Consider the following 26,567-nt stretch of genomic DNA (forward strand, 5'->3'; position numbering starts at 1 on the left):
TAAATAGCCCCTTTATTTGCCATTGCTTCTTTCTATTTAAAATGGCACCCACATCATGCCCTGACTCCAGCAGGCCTTTCTGTACAAGAGAAAAAGCTGTCACTTCCTTGAGACACCCACTTCCATCTGATTGAATACTGCTATAATAAATATGGAAATATATGTTGATCACGAATACAAATGCCAGCCCGCTAAGGGTTGTTCAGTGTACAACCTGTACAGCTATACCAGGCAACCCTATAACTACAAACAATAGTTATCTCACACCGACTTTAATTATTTTGCTTGGCAAATAAAGTAGTTAGGATAATTTTTGTACTGTAGACAAGCACCATCATCCTGAACCCATGATCTTGTCACCATCATTGTCCTGGGGTGAAGGTTATACTGTAGTTAGCTGGGTGAGATTGTTCTCATCATTTAGTAGTTCCCCTGAGGTGTTGCTGATCATGTTCTTTAAGTGAATAGAGGAATTCTGAGTAAATCATCTCATAAAAGATTCCTTCTCACGGGGCTATTACGAAGGGCAGGGACATAATACATAAGAAGTATCTAACCTGTAATGTTCTTCCGTTATAGCGTATGTTGTCTCGGACATTTTAAATATGCTACTCCAGATTCATTAAAAATAATCTGACAACACATATTAATAAAACCAAATTAGGGGGCGCCTGGGTGGCTCAGTTGGTTAAGCGACTGCCTTCGGCTCAGGTCATGATCCTGGAGTCCCAGGATCGAATCCCGCATCGGGCTCCCTGCTCGGCGGGGAGTCTGCTTCTCCCTCTGACCCTCCTCCCTCTCATGTGCTCTCTCTCTCTCTCATTCTCTCTCTCTCAAATAAATAAATAAAATCTTTAAAAAAATAAAAAAAATAAAACCGAAGTAGGAATTATGGATCATATTTTTTCATCCTCCTCACTTGTGTTTACTGTCTACAGTTGACACTCCAGATCCGTACGTGGAACTTTTCATCTCCTCCACCCCTGACAGCAGGAAGAGAACAAGACACTTCAATAATGACATAAACCCTGTGTGGAATGAGACCTTCGAGTTTATTTTGGATCCTAACCAGGAAAATGTTTTGGAGGTCAGTGAATCATTTGCGGACCGTTAGATGGTCCTCATTCATGTTGAAGTTGGTGTTTGAGCTTGTCCCTTTCATGCCATCTTTCTCCTTGGGCAGGTGTGGCTGGGGTCCAGCTGTGCAGCCTGGAACACTGGGCTCTAAGTGGTGTACATCAAGTGATGTGAGTGCCCAGTGGTAACGCAAGAGTTAGGTAGCGCTGGGAAGAATCTTTTATCCTCCTCGTGTGCTTTGGAGAAAACATATTTTCTGTTATAAAGAGGAGGGTCCAAGTACAACAGAATAACAATATCGTCAATGGATTCCTACTTTAAAATAAGTGAACTTTGTTGACGTAAAGTTTCTAACTGAAAATAATTAACCTGAAAATAAGTTAAAATAGATCTTTCCCAAAATGGTTACATGGATTTTCTACATTAATTTATTTCTCATACTCCAAAATAGCATTTCCCCTGGGGGCGGGGGGTAAGGTTCCATTTTTGAAAACATGATAATGATTAAGTCAATCAGGAAAGTGAAAAAGTTAATGACTGCCTTAGTGGCAAATGTGTCAGAAAGAAAAGACAAAGAATTATAACCAGTTGAATATTGAGGCCCTCAAATGACTATTAAATATCATTTGAGAACTTTGATTTTTTAAGTGTGGTGGAAATTTTCGATATAATATCCAAAGATCCAAGAGAAATTATATTCCTGTGTTCTACTTTTTAATCTCTACAGGTCACATTAATGGATGCCAATTATGTCATGGATGAAACTCTAGGGACAGCAACATTCCCCATATCCTCTATGAAAGTAGGAGAGAAGAAAGAGGTTCCTTTTATTTTCAACCAAGTAAGTGACACAACAGGATTATTTTTCAACGTTATGTCAGATAAAAATCTATTTATTCTGGGATCTATTTTATTTGTTTGTTGGGATGTTTCTTTTTTAAAGAGAAAATTTTGTGTCCCTTTTACTTCTTGTCCAAAGCTTTTTATTGTTCTGATATTTATAAGCTTTGATTGAAGTATTACACTAAATAATACAGAGACATTAATCTCTGTTGTTGCTCTAAGTGAGGCAATGGCTTTAGGCCCCCCACCCCCGACCCCACAGGAGGTCTAATAAAACTTTTGAGAAGATAAAGGAAGATGTAAAATCTGAGAGGAATGGCAGAGAGAAAGAGAGAGAGAGAACTCAAAAAGAAAACTGTTGGGGGGGCCAGTCATTTAAGCGTCTGACTCTTGATTTCGGGGCCCAGGTCATGATCTCAGGGTCATGGGATCGAGACCTGCATCAGGCTTCTCGCCCAGCAGAGAGTCGGCTTGGGATTCCCTCTGTCCCACTCCCTCTACCTCTCCCCCTCATTCACGTGTGCGTGTGCACGTTCTCTCTCTCAAATAAAAAAAAAGTTGTTTTTTTTTTTTTTTAAGAAAACTGTCGGAACATCCAAACTGTTCCAAAATTACATGTTTAGCAATAAATTAAGCCTCTGTGGAGGGATATTTCTGTCTCAGATAATCCTCAAATAATTAGGGCTGCAGCAATGAAAAGTCAGCAGGAATAGTCTTGGGTTTTGTTTTTTTTTACACTTCTAGGTATGCTGCGTTTCTGAAATGTCAATAATTTAGGAATCACAAAGCCCTAGAAAGATTACTAATACAGAGTAAACATTGGATTTTGAATTTTATAAGAAACTAATTTAGAAGTTTACAGTGAGAAATGTAAACAACTGATGGACCAGTATCCAGAAGGCTGGTTATTGTATTAATTTCTTGTTGGAAGAGGCTCTGTGTTTTTGCTTGTCCTTGGAATGACTTCAAATTGGCTGTCTTCCCCCAAACCTGCCTGTTCCTTAACTCTCACCTCCTTTCTGTTACTATCCCAAGTGACCTCCTCCTTCTCTGAAGCCCTAAGATAATTATCTATGGTATTCACTGGGACTGAGGCATTTAAATTGTTTGATTTCTTATCTTCCTCCCTCTCCCCGTAAACTAAAATCCTATAGATCAGGAATACTGGTTATGCATGCCTAATTACAGAGCTAATGCATAGTTTATATTTACTGGATGAATGTATACCTATTTAGAAACCAACTTAAGCCCGAAGGTCTACCTGACCGGTTCATGCGAGCGGGGCAGCCCAGGTGCCTTGAGGACAGTCTAGTCCCACGTGCCCTGTTAACTCCTTCAGCTGCTCCAGGAAGCATGTCTTCTGTATGTCTTACTCCCGTGCCAAGAGATACACTGCCCACAGTTCTGTTGACTTTTTTTTTAAAGTTCTTGCATTCATCCCTCTTGTAAATGTTTATTGAAGTCCACCGTGTACCAGCCACTGTGCTTTGTGCAAGGAATATAAAGAAGAATAAGACACAGTAGGCTCTTCCCTCAGTTACCTCCATGTGGGGTAGAGGTGAGGTAGGGGTTGGGTTAGGAAGTGGGCAGAGGAGATAGAAACATGTGAGAAATGAAACCACCGTACGGTGAGATAAGCATCAATCAGGAATGTGTGGTAGGAAGACAGAATAAAGACAGACTGTTGTCAGGGGAAGCCAGCGACCGCTGCATACAAGTAGGTGATTTTGAATAGGTTGAAGAGTGAACATAGTGGTTAATGCCTTGGCATTTGAAGCTAGGTTATTTGGTGTTTAAATGTCAGCTCTGCCCCTTACTATCTGTTTCATCCTGGTGAAATCACTTAGCTCTTCCGGGCCTTGATTTACTCATCTGTAAAATGGAGATGATATCTCATAAGAGAGTTTATGATAATGCATTTATGATTAAATGACTTAATTTTACTTATATATAATATAGCCATATGATAATATATACTGTAATTATATTACATATACATATATTTTAAATACATTTAGATGTAATTATTTGATTATACTTTTTATAGTATATTACATAAGATATAAATTATATGTTACTTAGTTTATATATTTATTAAGTATAAAATTTGAAATGTATATGAAATGTATACGGTGGGCACCTGGGTGGCTTAGTCGGTTAAGCGTCTGCCTTCATTTCAGGTCATGATCCCGGGGTCCTGGGATTGAGCCCTGCATTGGGCTCCCTGCTTAGTGGGGAGTCTGCTTCTCCCTCTGCTTCTGCCTCTGCTCGTGCTCTCCCTCTCTTTCTCTCTCTCAAATAAATATATAAAATCTTTAAAAAAAAAGAAATATATAATAATGCTTGGTTATAGAAATACATATCAATACTGTATGCACAGTCAGTCGCTGCTCAGAGTCTGCTAAGGTTTCTCTCTCCCTTTCCCTCTGCCCCTCCCCACTCTGTCTCTCTAAAATAAATAAATCTTAAAAAAATACTGTATGCACATGAATATATCTGTACATAATTATACTTTTATATGGTTTATTACATAAGATATAATGCGTTGCTTAGTTTATGTATTTATTAAGTATAGAATTTATTATACATTAAATGTATAATGATGCTTGGTTATAGAAATATATATCACTAATGTATGCACATGGATGTACCCGTACATATATATAGTGCTTAGAACATATTAAGTACTTTATAAATGCAAAGGCATGGAATCTTGAAAGAAGAAAGCAAGTCGGGGCCTGGCAAGTTACAAGGCCCTGCAGACACATGTTGATGCATGGTGGGGTAAAGTTTAGAGTTGGTCAAAGGCTAATATCCCGCAACCTTCCTAAGGCGTGTCTCTAGGACTGGGTTCTCAATAAATGTTTATTGAGAGCGTTGTAAGCATGGATTGGCCTTTCCACAGTATGTTTTCCCCCATCTTCAGTCTGATTATGGGAGAAGATATTGGAGGGAAACATGCATTTCCTCTCCTCCTGTCATTTCCTATGGTTAGCTGTGTAACCTCCGGGCTCTAAAAAAGACTTTCTACATTCCTGAATTTAAAGTAGCTTACATAATTAGTTTCTTTAGTGCGGCTGAGAAAACAGTTGGCCAAACAGCTTTTCTTCATCACTCTGTTCTTTTTTTTTTTTTTTAAGATTTTATTTATTTATTTGAGAGAGAGAATAAGAGAGAGAGCACATGAGAGGGGGGAGGGTCAGAGGGAGAAGCGGACTCCCCACCGAGCAGGGAGCCTGATGCAGGACTTGATCCAGGGACTCGATCCAGGGACTCCAGGATCATGACCTGAGCCGAAGGCAGTCGCTTAACCAACTGAGCCACCCAGGCGCCCCATCACTCTGTTCTTAAGAGACCTTTGAAGTTTGTATCTGAAGGACAATTGTTTGCGTTGGTGATCTGTGATGGTAGAGGGGAGAAAGGTAAAGACGCAGGGTTGGGTGGAGAGCCCTTGGCATTCCCCAGATCACGTGGCATGCCCTGTGCACGCTCTCCAGCCTCACCTCACCTCTGCACCCCATCTTTCAGAGGAGCATGGGCTTCTTTCCAGTGTTTAAGGAGGTGAGAGAGAACAGACTGTGAGGGAATAGTGTGGGAAAAGAAGTTTTTAAACGATTCTTGAAGATGATTATAACAGTCTGGAACAATAAAGAAAGCACTTGGATTTGACAAAGAGAGAACACAGGTTTCCAGCCAAGACATTATTAACAAAAACTTCTTCAAAATTTTGTCATCCAAAAGTTAATACTGAGTCAACATAGAGTGATTTCTGTGGCCAGCAGCCAGCTAGAGAAAGAAAGGGAGTCTCCAAATGGAGATTGCCAGATTCCCACGGGCTTGCACTACCCACTCAGGGAATCGGGAGATCCATTCTCTCATTCTGTCTTGGTCACTAATCTCCCTCTAGAATGTTTGATTTGTCACTCTTTCTGCCTTATACTCTTCATCTCTAAGATAGAAGTTTTGATTAATGTAAGATCCTTTCTAATTTATAAGGTTCTGTGATCCAGAAAGAATACCTTTTTTATATGATCATTTTTATTCAAGAATTTTTAATTCTTACCATTTTACGGATATGGAAACAAAACAATAATAAAAATCTTTCATTTTGTGTGCACCCAGGGACCACACACACAAAAATCTTCATTATGTGATTTTAAAATACTGACCTATCAGTAGATTCTTTTTTAAAGATTTTATTTATTTATTTGAGAGAGAGAACAAGAGAGAGAGCATGAGCAGGGCCAAGGGGTAGAGGGAGAGGGAGAAGCAGACTCCCCGCTGAGCAAGGAGCACAATGCAAAACTCCATCCCAGGACCCTGGGATCATGACCTGAGCCAAAGACAGATGCTTAACCGACTGAGCCACCTAGGCGCCCAGTAGACTATTTTTTAATATGAGAATTTGAGCAGCTAAAATTTTGCAGCTAATACTTTGCTAAATGTTAAGAAAGCCACAAAAAGTTCATTTTCAAGGAACTAATAATCTGTTTGGAAAGGAGTAGACATTCATGTATAAACTGGTAAGTAATACAGTAAGCAGTATCATGAGGCATCTATTCATTAATTTACTTACTTGGGCGTTATTAAACATTTATTATGTTCTAAGTAGTATTCTAGGTGATGGGCAAACAGTAGAGGACGTGCTCGATGATGTTCTGGTTCCCAGAGAGCTTGCTTTCTAATGGGGAAGGTAAATAGGATCAGAAAGCCAAGGACAATCAATACAATATCTGCTAGTACTGTGAGGAAAATAGAACAGAGGGATGTGATAGGGAATAGTTGGTGGGCAACTGAAGTTTATATAGTCAGGGAAGGCCTTTCTAAACTGTTATATTTTTCTCCAAATGTTATTATAAAAATTTTCAAACATAGAAAAAAGTTGAAAGATTGTATAACTGCCACGTAGACTCTACGATTGTTTTACTGTATTTACTTGGCCACATATCTCTCCATCTATCCATCCATCAAACCATCTTACTTCTTAAATATTCATTTATTTATTTTAGAGAAAGAGAGGGAGAAAGAGGGTGGGGTGGGAAGGGGCAGAGGAAGAGGGAGAGAGAGTCTTAAGCAGACTCTTCGCTGAGCATGGAGCCCTACGTGGGGCTCAATCTCACAACCCTGAGATCACGACGAGCTGAAACCAAGAGTTGGCTGCTTAACCGACTGTGCCACCCAGGTGCCCCAAACCATCTTATTTTTTTGATGCATTTAAAAACAAATTGGAGAGGCGCCTGAGTGGCTCAGTTGGTGGGCATCTGACTCTTGGTTTCTGCTCGGGTTGTGGTATCGAGGTCATGGGATCCAGCCCTGTGTTGGGATTCTCTCTCTCCCTCTGCCTCTGCCCCTCCCCCCACTCCTGCACTTTTTCTCTAAATAAATAAATAAATAAAATCTTATAAAAAATAAAAACAAATTGCAGACAGCACTATGTTTCACCCCTAAACACTTAAGCATATCATTAACTAGAGCTTAGTATTATATAGTATAATTTTAAGTGCCAAATAGTGTAGATAAGATATATAGTGAGCATTATAAGAAGGAATTATTCATTCATTCATTTCACAAATAACTATTAAACACCTACTGATGTGTCAGGCAAGTCTTTAGGAACTACCTATTCAGCAGTGAACAAAACAGTAAGAATCCCTCCTCTCATGGAACTCATATTCTACTTAGTAAGAGAGACAAGAAGCAAGATAAATAAGTAAAAGTTACTTGTGTTAGGTAGTGATAGCAGTAAGTGCTGAATAAACCAGGGAAGGAGGAAAGAGGTATTTGTGTATGTAAAGGGGGTTGCAAATGCAGTTCCAAAAATATGGTCAAGAGCATCTCTGATGATATCGGGGTGGGGGGAGGCAGGGGGAAGGGGGGCAGAAGTTGCCCCGAGTAGAAAAGTCCTGCAGTGGAACACACAGAGAAAGAGTGGTAGGGATTGTGGTAGGAAATGAGGACAGGAAGGTGAAGGGGCATGGGGTTTCAGTGAGTTACAGTGGATATCAATGGTTTAGGCTTGTACTTAAAGGAAGGATGTGGTTGGATCACCAACGGGGTGGAAGGCCATTCTGGTGGGGAGAATAGCCTGAGCCTTTGCTCACAGTCATGGGACTCGGAAGGACCAGTGTGTTCAGGAAACAGTGTCTAGACCAGCGTGGTGAGAGCAGAGCATTCGTGCATAAAGGAAGAATAGATACACAGAGGTCAAACTATGACAGAGCTCAAATTTGAGGTGTTAGAATTTGGATGTTTTCCTACCCACAGCAGTGAGTTATGGAAGGTTTTTGACCCGGTAATAGGGAATTTCGAGCCAACAGGATTTGGCTTCTTCCTCAGATGGATTAGTAAGCAGCAAGTTAGTAGGTAAAGAGACAGAGTCTGTTTCCTAGTGAAAACAAAAGGGTTGATGCAGCTTCAGCAGACTTCTTCTGTGGCCAGGGACAAGTATGAGGAGTGCAGGGTGACTTGAGCTAAGTGAGCATAAGCCGCAACTCTCCGGTGTCTGCAAGAGGATCGCTGGGGGCCCTGAGGACCAGCTGCAGCCACAGAGAGGGAATTTACAGCGGATCCGGCCCTTCCCAAGACTGATTTATTGCTCGATTTTTGAACTTTTTTTGTTGTTTATTATTATTTGTTGTTTTTAGGAAAAAGCCAATCTTAGGGCTGGATCCACATTTTGTTTTGTTTTGTTTTCTTGCTGGTATTTAGGGTTAGGTTGTGTTTATTGGAGTCACAAAGTGAGAGAGCATCACAGTTGTCATTTGAAAGAAACTGGCAGGACCTGCTCTTTTTGACCCCAGGCTCAGAGTCAGCCAGCCGCTGCCTGGGTTGGAATCATGATTCTGCTACTTATTGCCCATGTGATGTTGAGCATTTTTTTTTTTTTCTCTCTGCCGTGCATCCTCATCTGTGAAACAGGGTTGTATATAGTACCTACCTCTTTTTAAGGTTGTGGTTATGGTTAAATTAATTAATACATGGAAAGCTTTAGAACAGTGCCTGGTCCAGTAAGCACTAAATAAATATTCGATATTCTTATTATAACTGGCCAGATTTAACTGTCATGTGCTTCATGAAACTGACTTACCTATTAAACTTAATTGTTTGAACTTACCAAAATGAACATATATATATAAACATATATATATATAAATATGTAGAGCCTTTAAGTTTAGTGATCATTTGCTTTAGTGATCATTTCACACAGTTCAAAAATGCTCCAGTCACCCATTACTGAATATATCAATGTGAGGCTATGGGTTACAGAATCCCATTTTAAAGTGGAAAGATCTAACATCTTCAGAATTTGCTGTGTTTTTTGTAAACAAAGTAGCCCACTTCAAGAGAATCTTAAAAATCCTGAGGTTTTGAAGTACGGTAGAGAAAGATTACACTTCTTTATTCTCTAGATGAAATTAGTTTGTTTTGGCCAATACCTTGAGGAAGATAGCCTCCCAAGCTTACGTGGTATGGTGTTTTTATTTGCCATCTTTAGTGGTATTGTTTAAAAATAGCCATGTCTCATAGCTTCTGTGGCATCTGATTCTGACTGATTGCTTTCTTTGATTGTTGCTTATTCATGATTGTAAACTTGAAAATGAATGAGGTAGTTCTATAGAAGAGAGAGTGGCAAAGCTTTAAAAAGATGGTAGTTTTGATGCTGAGTTCAGAATGTGAAGTTAGTGTCAGGATGATTTCTTTGGAAAACTATGTCTTGATGTGTGAAGACTAGGACTACAGTTTAGCTGAGTGAATGACAAAGAGTTTGGAGGGGAAACAAGAGGACTATATACTTTTATGAGAAGTCTGGGGGATCTTTGGCTAAGATGTGAATGCTGTCAGATGGAGGCGGGTTAGAGTTCAAACAGAGTTTAAACAATTCCTGGCTTTAAGAGAGAACACATTTTTTGGGGGGGATGCTAGCAATGGAAACTTAAGTCTTTTTTGACACTTTCACAATTTGTAACTTTTAAATTATAGGGCCTTTTAGAATGTTCTTGTCTTCTTGGGTCCTCTACTGTACCTAAGTTCCATCAAGGAGTAGAATACATTTCAGCTTAATTATTATTGCATACCTATCCTGATACACATTAGGTGCTTGAGTCATTTTTGGATGAATGGATAAATGAATGCACTTATGAGAAATACAGAAAATCTGGGAAGTGGTCCGACAGGAATAATGAAAGTAAATTAAGTTTAAAAGGAGAAACTAGAGTGTGAGAGATTCCCATTTGGTTTGGTACTATTGCTCTAGGAAATCTGGTTTAGAATTTCCAATGTCTAAGTAAGGAAAAGGGACCTTAAATCAAGGAAAGAGAGATCATCCTCAAATGTAAGGAGGAACCCTGCATGATAGAGTGGAAGATGACTATAGGGGAAATAGTGTATTTTTTAATCTTTCAAATCTTTTAAAGACCATTTGGGGGGCCGGGGGCACAATTATCCTGAATTCTTGGGTGAATGGATTAGATGATTCCTGGTAGTAAATGTGAATTTCATTTTATTAAGAAATCATATATGGGGGCGCCTGGGTGGCTCAGTTGGTTAAGCCACTGCCTTCGGCTCAGGTCATGATCCTGGAGTCCCTGGATCGAGTCCCGCATCGGGCTCCCTGCTCGGCAGGGAGTCTGCTTCTCCCTCTCCCGCTCCCCGCTCTTGTGCTCTCTCTCTCTCTCTCTCACTCTCTCTCTCAAATAAATAAATAAAATCTTTAAAAAAAAATTTAAAAAAATAAAAAGAAATCATATATGTTAACTAGACTTACTGTGGTGATCATTTTGCAATATATAACAATGTTAAATCGTTGTGTTATACATCTTAAATTAATATAATGTTAAATGTCCCTTACATCTCAATTTAAAAAATAAACATCATATATATTTTTAAAAGTGACTTTAGCAGTACCCCATTTAATTTTAAACTTGCGAAATTTACCTAGATGAGATCTGGCTTGTATTGGTGGAATTGTGAATTTCTGCTCTACACTTGAATTCCTCTTGTGAGATCTACATCTGCTTCCTTCTTCATTGGTTAGGGTTACAGTGTATGTAAACATGATTTTTAGTAAAAGTGGCCCTTATTTTTTAAATATAATTTTATTTTATCTTGTACAGGTCAGGTATATATAGATAAAGCAGAAAATACTCTGTTATTCTCTCAAAAGATGTAAATGATTATTGAATCTGCCTGGTGATCAGTTGCTGTTTTATTTTACTCGGCGGGGGGGTGGTAGGGAAGAGTGCATTGACTCAGGAGGGATCAGAATTCAAAGTAATGTTTTATTGAAAGTAAAGGTTGTAAATGCTGGAGTATATTAATAAGCAAAGGCATAGCCTATTTGAAGAGCTCTTTATTAATAGGATAGATCCTCAAGTTTAAAAACATTTGTGTGCATCTTTTCATAATAATTTTAAACGACCTCCTTAATGCCAGGCACTATGCTTGTTGCTTTAACTTTATCATTTCAAAATGACCCTGGAAAGTTTGCAAGTGAGTTAGCAGGTTACGTACTTTAAAAAGCTATTTTTAAGGGGCACCTGGGTGGCTCAGTCAGTTAAGCGTCTGCCTCCAGCTCAGGTCATGATCTCGGGGTCTTGGGATCAAGTCCCGTGTCTGGCTCTCTGCTCAGCAGGGAGTCTGCTTCTCCCTCTCCCTCTGTGCTCTCTCTCTCTTGCTCTCTCTCTCAAATAAATAAATAAAATCTTTTAAAAAATAAATTATTTTTAAATCTAAAGTGGCTTCTTTATATAGTTTCTCTCCTCTAGGTCCTTACCTTCTCCCCCGGGTGAACATCTCCCATTGTAAGCATCTAAAATTGCTTTCCACTGTGGAAATCAAAGATGATATTGTTGTTTTCCATAAGAATGTACAATGAGTACAGTCTGCTTCTTACATTTATAATTCCTAGTAGAGGTGGAGTTATTCTCATTTGTCTGGCTTCTAGCTAGGTGTTACGGGGTTGGGGAGAGCCAGAGAGACTGGATAACCTTTCCTTCAAATTGTTTTGAGACTGCAAGCAATGTGGAAGACCGTGATGCGGTGTGTGGGAAGGAATTTCCAATTCTTGTTTAATGCCTCACAGGAAGTACATTTTGCAAAACATTTTGTGGCTATTGCATCTGAATGACATGTTTCAGGTTAAAAAGTGTGGGGAGATTGTAAATGTCAGCTTCATAGCATGTCTGAGCATAGCACATCAAGTGGGAGAGTTTAAAATTTCCTTCAGATGGTGGGTGATCCACTTGGGCCACATGTGGAAGTGAGGATCCCAATCCATGTGATAATTTCCACCACAACACATTCTGTATGACTGTACGTGGCGGGAAAATCCTGTGTCTTCCCTTCTCTCATCCTGCCTTCATTTAAGAAGTCTTATCAGTCAGTCTTCTAGGATTATCAATGTCCAAGAAGCACTGTGGGTGGCTATAGAAGGGACATTCTGTGGAGAAGACAAATATGACCATGAACATAGCACAGTTGATTTTCCTTTTATTTATTAAGTTGTCAGGACAAGTAGGCATTAGATATAGCCAGGCATTGATTATCTTAATAGCTAAATTGCTTAGGGACCTGCCAGTCGGGGAGCCATCTTTTTTCTCAAGTCTGTCATCATGTGGCACATTGGACTAAGAAGCCCATTCCAGCTTTGAATCTTTCCATTGGTTAGAATACTTCACAAAGAGTTATAATGTCGTTCTTTGAGTTTCCATTCTTCCGTAGTGTTTTTGCCCTCTGGAGATGAAAACAGTAAATCTAAGTCTTGTTTTAATACCAGCTTTCCTATATTTTTGGGGGGGAAAAAAAAAACAGACCATGTTTTACCCATGTCTTGTTTTTTCACTAAATATCCAAAGCAACCTCATTCACTATAAAGTTTTCCAAGCCCTCTTTGGGAAAGACTCCGTTTGAAATTTAGAAATAGGGAACAGACACGATGTGCTGCTGAGGTGTGGTCTGAGCAGGTCTACCACTGGTAGAACAGACAGCAGCTCCATTAATTGTTTAGAAGCCAGTCACCTTTTTGACTTATAACTGAACTCTGATTCATCGGGGCATGTGTAATTCCACTTGTACTGGGATTCTTGATTATTTTGTTAACTTCAAAGTAATTTGATATGCTGCCTTGATGAATAAAGGTCATAGGATTCCAGAGGAACTGCTATGTGTGTTAGACTAACCCATGATTTTATGTTTAGCAGCAATGAAATGTTTCTTGACACGGAAAGATTGCCTCATGTGCTCCCCTCACACTCACATGCACAGTAATTCAACAGGTATCTATTGATTATGTGTTGAATACCAAACACTGCAATGAACTGTAGTAGAGATCTATATAAGATAAAGCTTATAGTTTAGTGGGAGAGGCAAATTCTTATACAGATGATTTCAGTACCTTTTTCTTATTCATAAAATATAGTCCTGAGAATTAGCCATGAACTTATTTTAACCTTTTGGAAAGCTCCTTCTAGCTTGTTTTTTTCCATCCTCTGAAACCAAAAAGAAAACAAAGCCAATAATCTATAGCATTTTATGTTGCTTCCAAAAACATCTTCTTCACTTTTAAGAGGCATATCCGAGTTCTGTTCTATCCGAAGGTATTGGGCAGGTTCACTCTTAACTATAGTCTATGGTAACTGATATAATAAAAATAATAGCACCATTTTACAATTATGCAGCAAACTTCAAAACATTTTCTCATTTGGTTCTCATAACAATCTAAAATTACATTATTGATAACTAATGGCAGGGGTAGTACAGAGAAGGTCTTTCCATACAATAGATGTATAGTCTCTGGAAAGACACCTTTTAATATCCCTTCTTCTCTGTGGATATTAATCACTCTCTTTTCCATTAAACCACAGTTGGCCCATTGGCAGGATAGGGTCCTCCCATAAATTTGGTTGGCTCACACAGTGTTGAAAAAATGAAAACCTGAGCCCACCTCCCATCTGTAGATGTTTCCTGAGCTGACCACAGTTGGCTGGCCCTGGTCCTGCTGCCACCTTGGTTAGGTGTTCTGTCTCCAGTTTATTACAGCCCACACTTGTCACAAATGCACCTGTGTGTATTTTCACCCAGGCTTTTTTGGCCCAGGAATAGTTCCCAAATAATAGGCACATATTCATAGTTTTTAGAGCTCAGGCAATTTTTAGGTTTCACGCATAATGATTGTAGAACTCAACTACTTCATTTTAGTGAACGAGGAAAACAACTATGCAGAGGCAATTCTTATGTTTATTAAAATGACTGATTAGACTTATATTGTGAAAAATAGCAAAAAAAAAATATATATATATTTGTTGAAATACATCCATAATTTAGGGTCTTCATGAAGCTATGTTACTTTTATTTTTAGGATTCTTTTAGGTTAAAAATAATCTGGCACTCAAAAATTGTTTTGACCTTGTTTGCATTATATGTAACACACATCCATTTTATGACCTAATCTGATTAATACATCTGTCCTAGGTCACTGAAATGTTTCTGGAAATGTCTCTTGAAGTTTGGTAAGTACATTTATTTCATTGGGTAGAGTGATCCACTGACATTTTAATTGTTAAAGGGTAAACTTCTAAAATATGAAATAATTCTGACAGCTGTATAAAAGCACATTAGACTTTTCTTTAGCTCTTCCCTAATAGCTACTGCATCAAAAAATAATAAATTTAATATCTTTGCTTAATTTTCCTATAGTTTGGTCTTTGAATAATAGAGTTTAAGGCTTATAAGGTGAGTAATAAGAGCTTTTAGAGAGTCCTCCCTAAGGTTCATTTCCCATAGAAATGAACAAATATGGTTATTTAAGTCTCTTTTTCATTGTTGATTCAGATAGATATTCAAAAACATGAAAGTAAACATAAACAGGAAACTATAAAAATGAAAAACTGAAAATTGAGACTGGTTTTGTTCATGGAGATCAGCAGGACTACTTTAGTAAAGTTCCATGAAGCATGTTGCTCTTTCAAAGTGGTCTCCAAAAAAAAGGTTGGGAAATCATGTATTTATTTTCAAATGGTGCATCTTAGAGGAGTCAGGCCTACCTGGAGAATTAGCTGGATCTAACGCTGAGTTCACTACATCGCACCTCCCTCAAACTTTCTGCGTCTCCTTGAACTTCCCTGTTGAAGTGGGTTTTACCAAAGTAACTAGTACACATTTAATTTACCCAAACATCACATGTATTAGTATAATATTCTCTTATCGTGTGATTTGCCAAATGAATGAGAATGGATACATTGACATTGGGTTAGGTATTTCTTTCTCTTATTTTGGTTCCTGTAACATGTTGCTTCAACTTAGTAAATTATTACATAAATTACTACTGTCCCTCAAGATATGTCAGGAAGTATCAAAGGACAGACCAAGTAATTGAGTTGTGTTATTCTGCATTGTGTTGATTCTTGCTTAAAGTAGTATGTTTTATAGCATGAGATTAGAAAAATTTTTATTTGACAAGGAAGTCATGCTATTTATCTTAGGAAATGGTCTTCACTGCTATAATTAGGCCTATAACATGTAAAAGAAATTCACTTTAACAAAGTGTAGTTATCAAAAAATGTAGGAAAAAACTCAGCTAAATAAGGTACATGTGTCCAGAAGCAATTTACTATATGTTTATAATGAACTTTAATCAAACTCTATTTTTATATGTTCATTTGTCTTGACTCTGAAATGGAAATGTTCTTCAAAGAAAAAGTCAACTTTCCATGGCATGTCTTCCATTAGATATAAAACAAAATCATGAAAGAAATTTAGAGTTAAAAATAATATATGAGGGGAACCTGGGTGGCTCAATCCGTTAAGCATCTGCCTTCGGCTCAGGTCATGATCCCAGGGTCCTAGGATCGAGCCCTGCATCGGGCTCCCTGTTCGGCCGGGAGCCTGCTTTTCCCTCTCCCTCTGCTGCTCCCCCTACTTGTGCTCTCTCACTCTCTCTCTCTGTCAAAAAAAAAAATCTTAAAAAAAAAAAAGATAATACATGAAAGAAGAAATAAATAAATGAACCAAGCTTCTCTTTCTATATTTATAAAATTACTCAATATTTTGAATTTTCTTTTGCATTTCATGCTAATATCTTCTAAACATCTACGTTTATTGCTCTGTTCATAGATTTTTTAAAAAAACTAAGATAGTGATTAGCATAGTATATTATAAGGAACATGAGTTCCAGAATGAGAAGTCCTAGTTTTAAATCTGCCTCTTGCTAATTGTGTGAACAGTTGAAAGATTTTTAAACACATTTTTACTCATTTGTAAAATAAGAAAACAGTGCATTATAAGCATATCGTGATGATTTAATGACATGTCCTTTAGAAAAAGCAAAAATTGTTTTATATTAATATAAAATAGAAAAGTTTTCCACATGTGCACCACATGTTCATAGTAAAACTGTAATAGTTTACAGAAATTAGAAGCAACCTCAGTGTTCATGGATAAATAAATTACACTCTAATAATATAATGGAAATACCCCATAATAGTAAAAATGTTTTAATTATTTCTATTTATATATCTGTTTATGTGAATCTCAAAAACAAAATGTTCTATGGAGAAGAAATTACAGAGTACATACAGTTGATAGCATTTATAAAAAAAGTTAAAAACCCATAAAATTCTATATATCATTTAGAGATATAAATATATACTGTAAAATTATAAATTAATACATTGGAATACTGAAGAGCAAGTCTAAGGTAATGGTTACTCTAAGGAGCAGAAAAGGAAACACAATTGAGGTGGGTTCACAGAGACAACTGTGCAGGTGAGATTTTTATTTCTTAAAAATGGTTAGAAGGTACTCAACCTAATATATTACAATAAATAATAACAATAGAGAGTTTACCCTAAGCCTTGACTTAAAAAATGCTCCTTCACTCCTATCTCTTTTCCTCCTTGTTACCTAAACCTCATAATAATCAAATTTAATAACTGTGTAATCTGTGCTTTAATATACTATACTGACCATTTTTTATTATTGGATAATATGGTTAAATGATCCTTTCAAAATTCACAGTAAAATAGAATTACTCAGTCAAAGGGAATATACATTTTAATTATTTTTGGTGCTCATTCGCTTAATCACTTTCAAAAGTGTTTTGCAAATTTTTATTCCCAAAATGAACTTATGATAACAGTGTTACTTTGCCTTTTCCAGGTACTGGAAAATATCATACTTCAAATGTTTCTTAAAAACTATTAATAATAGCAGTATTTTTAAAATTTGCTAGTGAAACTAAATATTCTTGTTTTTTATTTTTAATCATACATGCTCTTTTGTGAGTTGTCCATATTTGTCTTTTGGGAAGTAGTAATTAAAATATTATTTGCAATGATTAAAGATCATTACAGAGTACACAGCCCAGAGACTATGGAGTGTCTTCTTTTGGAAGAAATACACTGAATAAGGGGCGCCTGGGTGGCTCAGTGGGTTAAGCGTCTGCCTTCAGCTCAGGTCATGATCCCAGGGTCCTGGGATGGAGTCCCGCATCAGGTTCCCTGCTCAGCGAGGAGTCTGCTTCTCCCTCTGCCCCTCCCCCTGCTTGTGCTTTCTCTCTTTCTCTCTCAAATAAATAAATAAATAAATAAAATCTTTTAAAAAAATACACTGAATTAGGAGAAATGATACTTCAACTTAATTCATTCTGAAGGGAAAGACTTACTTTTATGAATAGTAAAGAGACAGTATTTGACTAGCGAACTTCTTGCTTTCTACATTTGGATTTCTTCCCATCACGACATAGATTTCTGGGTTTTCTTGTTCTGGTTTTTTTTTTTTTGTTTTTTGGGGGAGTTTTTTGGTTTTCTTTTGTTTTTTTACCAGTAGCTGGTTTCAGAGTTCAGTATTGGACCTGTAACATTTGTGAGGCATTGTTGAGTTGTGGAAAAGACATCACATATTTGCTCTGTGATCCTAACCTCTCAGAGCTTCAGTGTTTTTGATCTGTGATACGGAGTTATAAAAATAAAATATTATATAATAATGTGTAATACTTACTCCCATTATTTCTGCAGTGGTACATACCTATATATCTAGTGTGGTTTCTGGCATAGTATAAGTATCTGAGAAGTTGCTGCTGCCATTATTAGAAAGGAAGGGTGTACAATGTAAGGGTCCTGAAATCCTCCAGCCATAGGCTTATTTGTGGTTGTCTAAACTTCTACCATTAGAAGTTCCTCTTTTGGTCACAGGGGGACATCTCTGAGACAGAGCAGTTCATTAAAGATGGTATTTCTACAGGTGTGCCTCTCGGAACACAGACTCTTTGGAATGTTAGTGTTATGTCATGGAGAAGGGGGGATGGAGGGCCAGGGGAAGGCATTCTTGATCATGTACAGTGCGGGAAATACTGTGCCAAAGAGATGTAAACAGGTTTATTCTCTGAAGCGCTTCCCGAAGTCTTGGCTATGATAAGATGAATTTATCAGGGTCTGTTTGTTTGCTTGTTTTTGTTTTTGTTTTTTTAAAAACATCTCCTACTCCTTATTTTCTGGACACATGCCTTGGAACCCGCAGCTTTAAGACATCCATCATTTTATACCCTTGTTTCGGGTTCCCTTCTAGTAAATGGCTTGAGGGGAGCAATCAGCATATATCAGCAAAGCTACCGGAGACTGGGTGATTTTTAACAAGGCTATCGGGGACACTGGCTCATGACTCTGTGTTTTTTATACAGTTCATCCCCAGACCTCCGATTCAGTATGGCTCTGTGTGATCAGGAGAAAACTTTCAGACAACAGAGAAAAGAAAACATAAAGGAAAACATGAAGAAACTCCTGGGTCCAGAGAATAGTGAAGGCTTGTATTCTACACGTGATGTGAGTTGGAAATGTTTCGAATGTTATTGTAATTTAATAGTCATGTTGTTAGTACTCTCTCCCAAATTGCACCCAAATGTGGAAATACTGAAATTGATTGAGCATTATATCTTCAGCTTTTTAAGATAAGGTAAGTGTTTTGTAAATACAAATTCTTTGAGGAAGATCATCACAGATGCTGCCCATATTTAGTAATATTGATCAGATAGAGTTTTAAAAAGATGCATAGGCATACTTGTGCACAAACGAGATGTTTATTAGTAAGAAAAGTTTAGCCTCAGATGTAAAAGGATCATTGAAATTTATTTGTATTGTTTTTTAATTGAAGTATAGTTGACATACAATGTTCCATTAGTTTCAGGTGTACAGTATAGTGATCCAACAAGTCCACTGGTTACGCTGTGTTCACAAGTGTAGCTACTATGTGTTACCATACATTATTACAATATCACTGATGCTGTTCCTCGTGCTGTACCATTCATTTCCGTGATCTATTCATTCCATAACGAGAAACCTATACCTCCCACCCCCTTCACCCCTTTTGTCCTTCCCTCCAACCCCCTCCCCATGGGATCGTTGAATTAACTTTATATTTTTTTAAGATTTTATTTATTTGAGAGAGAAAGAGCAAGCACGAGCAAGGGGAGGAACAGGCAGAGGGAGAAGCAGACTCCCTGCTGAGCAGGGAGCCTGATGCGGGGCTCGATCCCAGGACCCTGGAATCATGACCTGAGCTGAAGGCAGACGCTTAACCGACTGAGCCACCCAGGCCTCCCTGTAACTATTCTTTGGGTGTTCATTTCCTTATGAAGATTCCTATGTCACATAAAACTTACCTTAAATAAATCCGTATGCTTTTCTCCTGTTAATCTCTCTTGTCAGTTTAATTTTCAGACCCAGCCAGGGACCTTAAGAGGGTCAAGGAAAACCTTTCCCTCCCCTACAATGGCAGGTCCTCCTGGAATTGAAGACTGTTAGTTGGTCAGGCCTAGAGGAAGGAAAGAGTTTGCTAGGGGAAAAAAAAGCAGGAAATGGCTACCTCTGTTAATTTCTGGCCATCAATTTCATTTGCAAAACCCTGTCTTGCACTCTGTGTTTCCCTGCCTCGCTGCTTTCCAGTTATTTGCAATAATTATTTCTTTCACTCCCAGCTGCTGATCTACCCTCTGTTCCCCTCACAACTGATAGACTTGCCTCCTAATCAAAGAGAGGTCAGTAGGCATCAGATGACAAAACGTTCCTTTCTTGCCAGAGGATTAACATATTCCATAAGTTATGCTATTCTTTGCTGCTTCCCTCTTGAATTCCATGGAGGAAACAGCTCCTCTTTCAAATGCAGATCAACTGCAGATATGATTGCCAGCCCCAAACAGGAGCCCTATCAATTGTCTCAATTGTCCAGTCCTCCCAGGACCACTCCCCTCCCCCAACTTGTCTGCCTCTATCTCTTTATGAATTTTTACAGTAAAAATATCAACTCCGACACAAAGGGGAGAAAGGGAACAACCACAAAGTCTGCCTGGAATATACCTTCCCTTCTCCTGTCTCTCCACTTCTCTCCTTATGTTCACAGACTTCTCCAAGTTCCTACACCATCTCGTCCTCTTTACTCACTTTCTCAGGCTTCTGACCTCATGATTCTGCTGTGGTTGCTCTACCAGTCGCCCGTACTAATAAATGCAAAAGATCTGGCCCTGTCTCCCTCAACCCATTTGGTGCAAATGACACTCGTCTCCCTACTTTGTGAAACATTCTCTACCCTTCACCTCCTGCCTCCTCTTTGTTTTCATCTTGCCTCTTTGGTGCCCTGTAGAGGATCTTCCCCCCCGTGCATTCTTTAAATATAAGAGATCTTCACCCTAGGCTCTCTTTCTCCTCATTCTGTGTTCTTAAGAATTTTCTCTCCAGGGGCGCCTGGGTGGCTCAGTTGGTTAAGCGTCTGCCTTCGGCTCAGGTCATGATCCCAGGGTCCTGGGATCGAGCCCCGCATTGGGCTCCCTGCTCCGCGGGAAGCTTGCTTCTCCCTCTCCCACTCCCCCTGCTTGTGTTCCCTCTCTCGCTGTGTCTCTCTCTGTCAAATAAATAAATAAAATCTTAAAAAAAAAAAAAGAATTTTCTTTCCAGGGGCACCTGGGTGGCTCAGCTAGTTAAGCGGCTGCCTTCGGCTCAGGTTGTGATCCCGGAGTCCTGAGATCGAGTTCCGCATCGGGCTCCTTGCTCAGCGGGGAGCCTGCTTCTCCCTCTCCCTCTACTGCTCCCCCTGCTTGTGCTCTCTCTCTGTCAAATAAATAAATAAAATCTTTTTTTAAAAAAAGAATTTTCTCTCCCTTGCATGATGTCACCCAGCACCTGTGTCCGAAGAACTTCCCATGTAGATCAAGGACTTAAAACCTCCCTTCTGAGCTTCAGAGCTGAACATCTATGCATCTGCTTGATTTCTTCACTGGTATCCCTCCCATCTCAAACTCAGCACGTCTAAAGGGGAACACAATACCTCTCTTTTCTGCAGTTCCACCCAAGCCTGTTCTCCCTCTCCCTACCTTCTTGTTCGCTTTCAAACCAGAGCTGAAAATCCTTCCACTGCTCTCAGGATTGGCCTCCCAGCATCTCTCCAGCTCCCATTTTTTCCAGTTCACACCACACTCCTTCATTGGGTTAACTCCACATCTCCTCAGAACCCTTCCCCAGCTGGTGCCTTTCCAGACACTGTTCCTTCTCCCTGTAACGTGCTTTCCCTGTACCTGCCCTCTCCCCACCCCACCTGCTTTTCAGGTAACTGGCACCTTCCCTCCCGTTTTTTAAGCAGTACATATGTAGCTTCTTCTGGGACTGTCCCAGTCACCAACAGCCTCCATCCTTCCCCCCATGTCCATTAGGTCTCAGTTATATTCTCAGTGGCACAAATACGCACCTTATCTTCTCAGCATTGATGACACTCGGACTTAAAACATACATGTACAGATACTCATCTCATGTCTGTTTCCTCCAGTGGAATATAAGCTTCATGAAGATCAGGACAGTGTCTGTGTTATTTACCTTCATATTCCCAGCACCTGGCATGGCTCCTAGCACATGGTAGACACGCAGTAAATCTTGTGTTGTGTGAGTCAGGGCACAGATTTGGGCAGTGGCTTGGTGCTGCATCCAGGGGATGAGTTAACTAGGGAGAGGGATCAGGGACTCAGAACTGAAGAACACAGTATCGGGTTGTTATGGAGGAGGCACAGGTTGAGGAGAGGGTTTGGATGAAAAGATCCCAGTGTGAACTGTTCCATTAGAAATGTATGTGGGACATACTGGTGCAGATGTCCCGTCAGCCTTTGTCCTCAGGTTTTCCTTTTGCAAAGGGAAAGTTGCTGCTGCAACCCCCCTATGGATTCCTTGTTTTGTGGGAAAAGGAGTCTTCCTGGGAAAATGAAACTTGGCCTAATATTCGTACAAACTGGCTTTTCTGCAACAGATGGAGAATGAAGTAATTATGTTTCTCTCTGGAATATTCTTCAAAAAATGTTAAACTCATGTTTTTGGAAGTCATTCTTGGAATTAAAGCTGTTACTGTAGTTGTTTTTGGTTGGCCTAGAGTTTTTTTCTCTTGTCCAAAATAATTAGTTTAGATATATTCAGAACCACCCAGTCCCACAACACACATGAGAGTTTCCCGTTTTTATGTTACTCCGTGGTCAGGGGTCTCTTAAGCTCCCAATTCCCTTGCTCTCTGATGAGCCTTCACCTTCTAGTCAGTTCTGGCTAATCATCCTCCTTACAGTATGTGGAACAGGCTGTCATGTTGTCATGCTCAACAAAGAAAGAACAGTCCTACTTAATTCTCGGTGCAGGGACTGTGTTTGTCTTGTTCCCAGTGTTCAACAAACAGACAGCATCCAGCTTAGGACTTCAGTGTCAAATTAAAATGTTGAATACATTTGGGCACTATAAACTAGGACACATTCCTTCCCTTCTGTGCTTCACTTGTAAAATGGAGACTATGTCTCTTATTAGGTGAAAGGATAAGTACTACTGCTTATAAGCTTCCAGCACAATCTGTAAGGGCACATAGTAGTTGCTCAATAAAATAGTAACTATACTACTTGAGTGTTGCTGTTCTGCTGTATAACACCCGAGGGCAATCATTGTTAAATTCAATAAAATCTTAGCTTTTCTGTCTATAAGACATATTATGATGAATTAGTCAAATAATTAAGGTGCCTCATAACCCTCTTAAGTACTCAGACTTTTAAAAATATGTATTCTTGGGACACCTGTGTGGATCAGTCAGTTAAGCATCAGCCTTCAGCTCAGGTCATGATCCCAGGGTCCTGGGATCCAGTCCCGCATTGGACTCCTCGCTCAGCAGGGAGCCTGCTTCTCCCTCTGCCTCTGCCCCTTCCCCACCCACTTGTGCTTTCTCTTTCCCTCTCTCTCTCTAATAAATAAATAAAATCTTAAAAAAAAAAATGTGTTCTCAATAAAAAAAAGTTTTAAAAATTTATCAATTTGAATCATTTGGAGGGAAGTCTTTCTAAAATATGTCACTCCTTGCCCAGATTGAACTGATCTGAATGTTCTCATGTCGGTTTCATTTGCAATCAACTGCCATTTCTCCATGCTTTATGTGTTTCCTTGAAGTAATTTCTTCAAACCACTCCTTTCTCTTTCAGCTTTATTGTTGTGGAATTCAAATCTGATAAGCAAGCTTGTTGTTAAAACAGTGTCTCTGATTAGTGTAATTTCTCTATGAATAGAGGCCTGGAATCTTACCTGTGAGTAAGATCTGTAAGACTGAGTACATGGGGATTTTTGGCATAGTTGGATTGTTTAGAGGCCATTCTTATAAATTTTCTTGTCTGAAAATAGCTTTTGGTCAGATGAAGTTTCCAGATTAGAGTCTTATGTGAAGGGAAATGCTACTCTATAGTTTTTGTTCCCTAGTAACTGACCATAACAAAGCCAAGCTGGTTGGGGGACTAAAATCTAAGAATTGGAATAGTGGGGAAGCAAGAGAAGGGAATTCTACTTTAACCTTCATCAGAGAGTAAAAGAGAAAGTGTTTCAAGGCAGACTATATGAAATAACTTCATTTTAAACAGATAGATGGCGTTGGGTGAAGTATAAAGTGGACCTTAAATAATAACATTTTGTGAGTGCTATTCTGTACTTGTTTGTCATATAAATTAAGTGAAAAACTAGAGCAAAGAGAGCCCATCTGGTGATAGAGGAGGAGGCAAAGCAAAACAGTTCCTGAAGGAGGTGATAGAAGTCAGGTTTGGGTAGTCAGTGAGAATTTGTATTCCTTGTATATGTTGTTTCCATTTTCCAGAATATTCTACCTCTTGCTTCCTACCTTGGTTGTGATGACAGAACTTTGTACTATCAGTTCTTTTTTTTTTTGAAGATTTTATTTTATTTATTTGACAGAGAGAGGAGGAGCAGGAGGAGGGGCAGAAGGAGAGGGAGAAGCGCCCCCCGCCCACCCCGCACCTCACCTGAGCAGGGAACCTTATGCGGGACTCGATCCCAGGACCCTGGGATCATGTCCTGAGCCAAAGGCAGACGCTTAACCACTGAGCCACTCAGGAACCTGTACCATCAATTCTTATTCCCCTCTCAAATTGCAAATATTGCAGGGCAGACAGTGTGGAATTCCTAATAGTGGAGGACAGGGAGGTGCACTGAGCAGGTGTGGGCTTCCAAGGGTCAAGTTTCAGGACTCACGAGGTGGACTTAGGGTTTTTCTCATCTGAAGTAGTGGTAGGATGTGAATAGCCAAGGAATAAGAGAGCTGGAGTTGGTCTAGAAAGTAGATGTCCAAGAGACCCAGACTCTACTCTGTAGGGTTGTCCACTATAAGGCAGGTGACTACTGAATACTACAGAGCTCTCAGGGAAACAGGCTCAGGGGGAGGCACGCAGGAACACACGTGTCCAAGCAAGGAGGGAGGAGGCAGATGGGGACAGGTGCTGGATTTGCTACAGGTTTAAATTTGTTTTATAAATCAAATGGGCATTATGTGAGGGAGCTTACTGGGTTCAAAGGGCCGGGGGCTGGATGAAAACGAAATGCTAGTAACAATAATATATTTTAATTTCATGTAAACTCACTTTCTAAATTTTGCATGTGAAATTATGGCTATGCTGGAAAAAATTGTAAATAGGTTGAAATGAGAGAATATGTACTACTTTTTGTACATTTCTTGAAGCAAACCAAGTCAGCGAGTTCCTCCCCTTTGTGTACAAAGGTTGCCTAAGTTCCTGACCAGAAATGGACCAGACAGCACCTTCGGAGGGCCAGTACTGGGCACAGGATGATGGGGAGGCAAAGCCCACTGTGGGGATTACCATTTACCCAGTTGGGCAGACATGTCCACTCCTACTATTCCAATACTGTGGAGATGCACTGGGAAATCAGACTCAATAATTGTCATCTTTGCTTCTATCCTCTAATTAAAAAATAATGATAATCATAAATAATAATAATTATTATGAGTAAAGACCTAGGATGCACAAACAAGCAGTCTAAAGCCTAAACAGTTTTAATATTGGGATAATCACTGTGATATGCTCATTCAATCTTTTTAAAAAAATCAGTGCTACTTTTTTTGGTTCTCCTTTATACTTACAGGGTTGGTGCTCTCATTTTCAATACAGCTTCTCTGACCCATTTTATAAGTTGGTGGGGAATGATCAGTTGAGGGTTGCAAAACTAGGTCTTGGCTACTTCCTTCAATGTATGTTCAGGTGTTTCGACTTGTGCTTGGGGTCCCGGAGGCCGGGAGCTGGTTGGCACTTTAGAAAATTGACTTTCAGTAAAAACAGAGGTAGAAAGTGTTCTGATTTGACATTAGTACCATATTTTTCTCCAAACTGGCAAGAACAGAAAGATGATTTGGGGCAAATTAAAGGGCATAGAAATCAATTTCAATAATGTAGAGTTTGTGGCATCTTCATTCTTTATTTGCCTGATTTTATCCACAAGAAGAAAAAAAAGGAATTATTTGTAAGTGATAATTTCTAACAAAACCCAAACCCAAGTACATAACAATTCAAATGATTATAACCATCTATTATGATACTAACAAGGAACTGGCATAGGAAATTCTAATACTTAACTTTTTTGACTTATAGTCCTCTTTCATACTAGTCAATAAAATGATAAACTCTCTTAGAAATTAAAAAGTGTATTTAATCAACTGGACTTGGTGTTTTAAAAAGTACTGTAAGTAAAATATTTTAAGTCAGTATCTTACTAAATACTTTGTAATGAAGTGAACTTTCATATAATATCACTAGAGTTATATATTAAAAGTACTTTTTTCCCACTTAAGTGAGAAGTGTTTGTTAAATGAATAATTTACCAAGGAAAAATTTTTCTCTTTGTATTTTTCATAATTTTGAGCATCGTTTTTAAGACTTGATAGTTTTGGCACAGAGGTAGTTACATACTTTTCTCTTGCCTCTTTAAAACATGAAATGGGGTGATTTTAGGTGAGATTAACATTCAAGTCAGTAAATTGCCATCCATAATGTGGGTGGGCGCTGTCCAATCACTTGAAGGCCTGAATAGAACAGAAAGATCAGCCTCCCTGAGCAGGAGGGAGTTCTCCAGCAGACTGCCTTTCTCTTCATCTGCACCATTGGCTCTCCTGGGTCTCTGCCTGCTGGCCTTCAGACTAGAACCACATTATTGACTTTCCTGGTTCTGGAGCCTGCTGGCCCATACTGCAGATTTGGACTTGTCATTCATCCTAATTTCACGAGCCAATTCTAGATAATAAATCTCTTTCTAGATACGTAGGTAGCTAGATACATCTTGTTGATTCTGTGTCTCTGGAGAAGC

General features: G+C 39.1%; 1 protein-coding gene across 1 annotated transcript in view; it reads left to right on the plus strand.

Annotated features, from left to right (window-relative positions):
* PLA2G4A (phospholipase A2 group IVA) overlaps positions 1–26,567 on the plus strand; it is a 152,648-nt gene that overhangs the window by 66,530 nt on the left and 59,551 nt on the right. Inside the window, exons 5-8 of the mRNA XM_035010687.1 lie at positions 939–1,087; positions 1,805–1,918; positions 14,389–14,426; positions 18,593–18,734. Of these exons, the coding sequence (XP_034866578.1) occupies positions 939–1,087; positions 1,805–1,918; positions 14,389–14,426; positions 18,593–18,734 (443 nt within the window). The remainder of the gene's footprint in view (positions 1–938; positions 1,088–1,804; positions 1,919–14,388; positions 14,427–18,592; positions 18,735–26,567) is intronic.

The sequence above is a fragment of the Mirounga leonina genome, unplaced genomic scaffold (genome assembly GCF_011800145.1).
Source record: "Mirounga leonina isolate KUSES-001 unplaced genomic scaffold, KU_Mleo_1.0 Mir_154, whole genome shotgun sequence".
NCBI lineage: Eukaryota > Metazoa > Chordata > Mammalia > Carnivora > Phocidae > Mirounga > Mirounga leonina.